The following is an 8,111-nucleotide window of genomic DNA, read 5'->3' as shown; positions in this document are numbered from 1 at the left end:
TGGTGGGGTTGCAGACTGGTGCAACCATTCTGGAAATCAGTCTGGAGGTTCCTCAGAAAATTGGACATTGAACTGCCTGAGGATCCAGCTATACCTCTCTTGGGCATATACCCAAAAGATGCCCCAACATATAAAAAAGACAGGTGCTCCACTAGGTTCATCGCAGCCTTATTTATAATAGCCAGAAGCTGGAAAGAACCCAGATGCCCTTCAACAGAGGAATGGATACAGAAAATGTGGTACATCTACACAATGGAATATTACTCAGCTATCAAAAACAACGACTTTATGAAATTCATAGGCAAATGGTTGGAACTGGAAAATATCATCCTGAGTGAGCTAACCCAATCACAGAAAAACACACATGGTATGCACTCATTGATACTTGGCTATTAGCCCAAATGATTGAATTACCCTAGATGCCTAGAACAAATGAAACTCAAGACAGATGATCAAAATGTGAATGCTTCACTCCTTCTTTAAAAGGGGAACAAGAATACCCTTGGCAGGGAAAAGAGAGGCAAAGATTAAAACAGAGACTGAAGGGACACCCATTCAGAGCCTGCCCCACATGTGGCCCCTATATATACAGCCACCCAATTAGACAAGATGGATGAAGCAAAAAGAAGTGCAGAAGTGTAGATCGCTCCTGAGAGACACAGCCAGAATACAGCAAAAATACAGAGGCGAATGCCAGCAGCAAACCACTGAACTGAGAATGCAGGACCCCCGTTGAAGGAATCAGAGAAAGAACTGGAAGAGCTTGAAGGGCTCGAGACCCCATATGAACAACAATGCCAAGCAACCAGAGCTTCCAGGGACTAAGCCACTACCCAAAGACTATACATGGACTGATCCTGGACTCTGACCTCATAGGTAGCAATGAATATCCTAGTAAGAGCACCAGTGGAAGGGGAAGCCCTGGGTCCTGCTAAGACTGAACCCCCAGTGAACTAGACTGTTGGGGGGAGGGCGGCAATGGGGGGAGGGTGGGAGGGGAACACCCATAAGGAAGGGGGGAGGGGGAGGATGTTTGCAGGGAAACCGGGAAAGGGAATAACACTTTCAAATGTATATAAGAAATATTCAAGTTAATAAAAAAAAAATAAATTAATTAATTAATTAATTAAAAAAAAGAATTATATTCAAAAAAAAAAAGTTCTTCACTCATAATGGCTTTTAGCTTTAGCTTGTCTCCCTACAAATCATCACTACTTTGTGGTAAGAAATTTCAGGGCTTAGTTTTTCTTCTCTCTCCCCCTAATTGCCCTGTTCACAAACCAAATGTCTCCTGAGAGGTTTCCTGCTCCAGGACAATTCCAGTCCTTTCTAAAATGCCACGCTGATGCTTTGGCGATGATGTCTCCACGAACAAGGTAATAATCTATTTTCCAGAAGCCCTGGGCCATATTTTCCATAACACAATAGACACCACCTACTTTGATGAGCCATCTCGGCTCTTCGGGAGTTGTGTCTGAATGTTAATCTGAAGTCAGGCTGGTGACTCATGTGCCTTATAGTTTCATACCTCCTCAGAGACTGTGAACAAGGGGAAAGTGACATCACTGGTGTGTCCTCCGGACTTTCAATCAGTCACGTGGCCCAGCCTTGGAGGATTGACTGACAGGTGAGCAATAGTTCTGATGATACAAACCATCAGGAGTTCATTCCAAGGGAAATAGTAAAAGGCTAGAAAGAAAAGCATCCTTGCAGACATTGGGAACTGTTGCCTGGCAACTAAGCTAACTCTCTTTTCATTGGGTAAAGACATGTCCAGGAAATGGCCTTTGGTCAGCACTGTCCAGGTATATAAAGGGACCCGACCCAGAGGAGACATCACACCTGAGAACTCCCAACCACTCTTCACCTCTCAGCCTCACTCCAGCCCAGACACCACCATGACCGGCTCCTGCTGTGGATCTTTCTCCTCCCAGAGCTGTGGAGGTTGCTGCCAGCCCTGCTGCTGCAGGGACCCCTGCTGCTGCCGCCCAGTGTCCTGCCAGACCACTGTGTGTCGCCCTGTGACCTGTGTGCCCCACTACACTAGGCCCATCTGTGAGCCCCTGCCGCCCCCATCTGCTGTGACCCCTGCAGCCTGCAGCAGGGCTGCTGTCGCCCCATCACCTGCTGCCCCAGCTCTTGCACAGCTGTGGTCTGCAGGCCCTGCTGCTGGGCCTCCACCTGCTGCCAGCCCATCTCAGTGCAGGCTCCCTGCTGCAGGCCCCCCTGCTGCCAGCCTGCTCCCTGTCGCACCACCTGCAGGACCTCCCCCTGCAACACCTGCTGCTGAGCCCTCTAATAGGCAACTTTGCCAGGTGATGGAGCAGAAGAGAGACGCCACCTTTGCAACCCATCTGTTCTTCCACAATTCACACAACCATAAAGACCTATCAAAATCCCCACACGTATATGCAGCTGGTCATCTGCATAGCTCTAGACATATCCTAGCTCCCATCAGCAGAATTCTCGAAGATCAATCCCATTGAGTCACTGTAATTTTTTTTTTAATTTCAAGGTTCAGATAGGAACTATTTTCAGCATGGTCTTTTTCTGCTGTGGTTTTGCATGATAAAAAAAATAAAATTCTATTTCTGGCAAAGCACACATCCTTTTTGTGTTCTTTCTTGATGTTCAAAACCTCATTTATGTATAAATCGCCCTGTTTGGAATGGAAGGACTGGAAGGAAAATGTTCCTCCCAGCTATATTTTGATCTTTCCCCCAGCTTCCAAGAGCATTTGAGGTGCGTGGTCCTACTGGTGCAAAGAAATTCAAACATGTCAGATCATCTCACCAACGGACTTTCGTCTTTAAAGGCACAAACTCTGGTGGGAATGGGACAAAATTAGTGAGGTAGATCTTTGATCTTGGATATGACTTGGGATTGGTCCAAACACACAAGAAAAGGAAGAAAGCCCGTGTTACAGCCCTGCTTGCTTCCCAACATAGAAAGCTATGCCATGATCATACCACCTAGCACCCAGAAAACCCTCTCTACTGAGTTCCTTTTATTTACTGAATCAGTTACTTATTTCCCCCAGCCAGCACCACCACAGCAGTTAGGTTTCCAAAGTGACTGCTGATGAGAGTAACAGAGGAACACAGCCCTTGTTAGAACCTCACATGCTGTGTCACTGGAACACTGTCTACATGGGCTCAGATGGGGTATATTAATTACTAATAGTGTAATCACATGATTACATTAACCCTTTGTGGGGCAGTTTCACTGCTGTCAGATAAGCCACTCCAGAAGGCTAACCACTGGGTTTGGGTTTATTTTTCTTCCTTCCTTTCTTCCTTCCCTCCTTCCTTCCTTTCTTTCTTTCTTTCTTTCTTTCTTTCTTTCTCTCTTTCTTCTTTCTTTCTTTCTTTCTTTCTTCCTTCCTTCCTTTCTTCCTTCCTTCCTTTCTTTTTTCTTTCTTCATTTCTTTCTTTCTTTCTTTAATTTTGCTTCCCCCCTCCTCCAAAAAGGCTATCTACCAACCAGGCATAGTGGAACATGCCTTTATCGCCAGCACTTGGGAAACAGAGGCAGGTGGATCTCTAGGAGTTCAGGGCCAGCCTGGTCTCCAAAGTGATTTCCAGGAGAGCCAGGGCTGTTACAAAAAGAAACCCTGTCTTGAAAAAAACAAAAACAAACAAAAGAACAAACAAAAAAGACACCTGACACCTTATAGAGAAAGAACAGACACAAATTACAATGACTTTTAAAAAAAAGTGATGTAAAATTTTTGAGTCTTTGAAACCCAATATAAGCGCATCTTTTGAAATGTGCAGCTTGTACCCTTAGCCATACGTATTGATTAATGAAAGAAGTCAAGTGAGGAAGCTTTGTGAGGGAAAGGTCTGGACTGGTTTCGATAAAGACTGGATCTTGACTCATCTGCACAATATATGGCACATAGAATATAATAAATCATATTGAAAATAAATAGGCATTAAGTAGGTGAGAGGGGAGGAAGACACCTTCCTAGCCTGTTCTCCTCCCTTCTGATATGCGTATTCTTACTCAGGTTACGTGTATCTTATTCCACTAGGCTGGTTCATCACATGAAGTGTCGCAACAAGAAGCAGAATGTACAGGGTGTTCTTAGGAACTTCTAAGAACCATTTGATAGCAATAAAATTTTAGTATGCGTACAATGGGGTTTTGTTGTTGTTGTTATTACTATTACTATTATTATTATTATTATTATTGTTGTTGTTGTTGTTGTTGTTGTTGAGGACAATTATTTCCCAGCAGACCTTTGGTTTACTTGCACACCAGAAGAGGGCAGTAGATTCCATTACAGATGGTTGTGAGCCACCATGTGCTTGCTGGGAAATAAACTCAGGTCCTTTGGAAGAGCAGCCAATACTTAACTTCTGGGCCATCTCTCCAGTCCCAGACCTTTGGTTTACAAGTCCCATTTCTTTGTTTTGTTCTTGCAGTGCTGGGGTTGGAGCCTTACAAACACTAGGGGAAAGCTGGAAGAATCTGAGAAGGAGGGCGACCCTGTAGGAGGACCAGGAGTCCCAACTTAACCTGGACCCTGAGATCTCTCAGACACTGGATCACCAACCAGGTAGCATACACCAGTTGATATGAGGTCCCCAACACATATACAGCAGAAGACTGCCGGGTCTGGACTCAGAGAAGATAGAGCACCTAACCCTCAAGAGAATGGAGGCCCCAGGGAGTTTAGAGGTCTGGTGAAGTGGGGGGTTGGGGGGACATCCTCGTGGAGACAGGGGTCAGGGAGGAGGTATGGGATGTGCAACAGTGGAGGGATGGACCTGGGGGGGAATAAAATCTAGAGTATAAAATAAAATAAAATAAAAGTACAGAAAAAAAGAGCTCTACCACTCTACACCCCTCTCTATAAGACAAGTCTCCTTCTATATATCTTTGCTCACGACTTAAAAAATAACCTCTGAACACCTCTGCTTCACTCCCCTCAATACTTTTCTCCTTAGATTTATAGAAACATTCTTTTTATCTTGCTGGGCTTTCTCAGAGAGATAACCATCGTGTTTTCTTCCACGTTATCATCACGGGAACTCGTTCGTTCCTGAGGTAACCCTGCACCTAGGACGGCTACTCTGACTGCTATCGAGCTGAGTGACCCTGTAAGCAACTGTGCGAGCGGCCGGACAGACGGGAAGGAGCGAGCTGGAGCCTTGGAACACAGATCTAAACCAGAACTCACTGCAGAGAAAGGACAGACGCGAGAGCTATAAAATAATGACCTGTTTTGTAGAAGGCCTGAGAGTTGGACACAACCGAGCGTTGCAGATTCTGTGGGTGGGAATGAATTTCACGAGGTGTTGGAGATACGAGAAATACATGAGATAAGACCTAAGACCGCTTTGTATTGAAACTAGCTAGGTCTCTTCTACTAGGGGATGGAAGCCTCCCTGGATGGGCTCAGGGTCTTTGACTTCCTCACCCGTTTGGTGGCTTTGTTCAGAGGGTTCCATGACCGTTTAATTATGCCCAGTTGTGACACTCTGCTTGGAGGCATGTTTTAGAATCTTTAGAATTCCCAAATTATGTGGGACTCAATTCTTCTAGGTCCTGGGGATGTTTACTAAGAGAGACTGTGTGCAGATGACTCTGAAAATGTCAGAAATAACTATTGCAAAAGTAAACACACCATTAAAATTCTTAAGGACAATGTTCCACAAGACCTGGTCATGTGGTCCTCATCATTAATTGTGCAGCTCGTTGGACTTACGAACAATATCATGGAGCATATTTGGGGGATGAGTATGGGCTGCAGCATTTACTAATGTTTGACATTGAGAAAAACCACTTACCAAGTCTGATGTAGGAATTTATAAAGAATAAACTAATACGCTTATTTAGTTAAGGGTCGATGTTTAAAACCGCATTCAGCAAGACTAAATAGAGGTACTGAACATTGGAATTCCCCTTGACTTAGAAAAGTAAGACCCTGAAAATCAGGGATTGTGTAACCAAGGCAACTGAATGGAAGGCCTACTAGGATGTGTCCCTGGAGCTCCTGATGGAGACAGAAATTTCTTATTAACCCATTTTGACAGACTCTTAGAACATTCTTGCTTTGTTTGGTCCAGAAAGTTGAACAGTGGAGAAGGAACTGCACTACGATTTGCTGAATTCACTTCCACCATGAGTAATGAACCCCAACGGCATGGGAGCTCTTTTGTGACATCAAAATGCCAACTGGCAAAACTATGAAGGTAATTGGCGACTTTGAAGTTGAAGCTATTAAGTTCATATTTGAACCATAAATAGCAAAATGTAATGAGCTGCCATTACATAAGGGACACAAATAACCTTTTATGAGGTCTTGAGCACTTAAAACAAGTCCAGAGAACTTACTAATCCACCAATGCCCTTCTAGAAGGAACAAACCCAAAAACAAGGAAATTGTCCTCTGTTCTGGAGGTCATCAGCACTGTCCAGGTATATAAAGGGACCCGACCCAGAGGAGCCATCACACCTGAGAACTCCCAACCACTCTTCACCTCTCAGCCTCACTCCAGCCCAGACACCACCATGACCGGCTCCTGCTGTGGATCCTTCTCCTCCCAGAGCTGTGGAGGTTGCTGCCAGCCCTGCTGCTGCAGGGACCCCTGCTGCTGCCGCCCAGTGTCCTGCCAGACCACTGTGTGTCGCCCTGTGACCTGTGTGCCCCACTACACTAGGCCCATCTGTGAGCCCTGCCGCCGCCCCATCTGCTGTGACCCCTGCAGCCTGCAGCAGGGCTGCTGTCGCCCCATCACCTGCTGCCCCAGCTCTTGCACAGCTGTGGTCTGCAGGCCCTGCTGCTGGGCCTCCACCTGCTGCCAGCCCATCTCAGTGCAGGCTCCCTGCTGCAGGCCCCCCTGCTGCCAGCCTGCTCCCTGTCGCACCACCTGCAGGACCTCCCCCTGCAACACCTGCTGCTAAGCCAATCAGCTTTACCAATAAAGATACCTGGGAGATGGCCAGGTTCGTCCAGCTGTCACTCAGGACATGATTAAATAATTTATATCTATATCTATATATCTTACCTTTGTGCTCAGAATATATATATATATATATATATATATATTATAAATTATAAAGAGAAGTCTAATCTTCAAAGTATTTCAACCTATACACAGAAGACACCTATTTGGGCCCCTTTCTGATAAAAAACATTGTTCCCTTTTTGGACTGTGATCTAGCTCTTCTGTGATATTGTCTGTTTTCTAATAAACATTCTCAGCATAGAAATCATGAGTGTTGTGATATTTTCCTTTGGTCTCAATCACCAAAGAGGTTCCTTTTCAGAACGAAGTTCAGAACGACCTTAAATTGTTCTGAAAAGCAACTTAAGTCTGAGTTGTTCTCTCGGGCTCTCTGCAAATGGCACATGATGAGACTGGTGCCATCTACTCATTACATAATCCAAATTCCATCCTCGCCAACCAACTGAGAACCTGCCTGCAGGGCCCAGCCTGATTAGACGCTGTGTCCAGGCAACATCTGCATGAACAGGCAACATCTGTATGCCCCGTCCGGTGGCTTGTCGCTTGAGCAGACGCCTGATGGTACATCATTCAAATCTGCCAAGCTGAGGTAGGTGAAACCCTGAGCTACATCTGCTGAATCGTCTCTGCTTTTGAAGAAGAGAAAGGGCTAATGGGTGGGAAATATATTGCTTATTAGTGGAGGTAAAAATAATTATAGTTATAGGTGTCAATAAATTACTCCCCAGGGAATTGAGAATTCCCAATTCAGCTTGAAGTCAACTCTTGAGCTCAGTGTGGTAAAAATGGAAGAAGGTTATTCCTCCTGTCCAAGTTGTTAAGTCTCCTTTGCTTGCTGCCAATGTGACTGCTGCTTTCAATAATGGATCTCCTTCTATGTGCTTCAGAGGAGACATTTAGAACGTTATTGACAGTGCCATCTCTTAGAAATATTATGTCTTCAGTGGCCTTCGAAGTCTGCTTACCTTTGTGCTCAGAATTTGCACAATGACATTTTTCAAGTAAATTCATCTCTATTCATTGATATGCCTTTATTGTACAATTTCTACAAATGAGGCACTAAGCTCACCAAACTGAAGGATATACCGAGGATGAAGCAAGAGACCCTGCTTGGAAGAGTATATACTGTAT

General features: G+C 45.0%; 2 protein-coding genes across 2 annotated transcripts; both read left to right on the top strand.

Moving 5' to 3' along the window:
• Positions 1–1,898: 1,898 nt before the first annotated feature.
• On the top strand, positions 1,899–2,602 carry LOC116908931 (keratin-associated protein 2-1-like). Its single transcript, XM_032912389.1, is given in 2 exon segments — positions 1,899–2,061; positions 2,064–2,602. Coding segments are annotated over 2 exon segments (390 nt in total). The 3' UTR covers positions 2,291–2,602.
• A 3,920-nt stretch (positions 2,603–6,522) lies between these two features.
• On the top strand, positions 6,523–6,915 carry LOC116908933 (keratin-associated protein 2-1). Its single transcript, XM_032912390.1, has one exon. The coding sequence runs from the start codon at positions 6,523–6,525 to the stop codon at positions 6,913–6,915; it is 393 nt and encodes a 130-aa protein (XP_032768281.1).
• Positions 6,916–8,111: the final 1,196 nt, after the last annotated feature.

Source organism: Rattus rattus, chromosome 9 (assembly GCF_011064425.1).
Source record: "Rattus rattus isolate New Zealand chromosome 9, Rrattus_CSIRO_v1, whole genome shotgun sequence".
Lineage (NCBI taxonomy): Eukaryota > Metazoa > Chordata > Mammalia > Rodentia > Muridae > Rattus > Rattus rattus.
This window is presented reverse-complemented; position numbering and strand designations above follow the sequence as displayed.

What these genes read in the sequence shown, in the direction of transcription:
- LOC116908933 (XM_032912390.1), top strand. Translation starts at nt 6,523, where the DNA reads ATGACCGGCTCCTGCTGTGGATCCTTCTCCTCCCAGAGCTGTGGAGGT.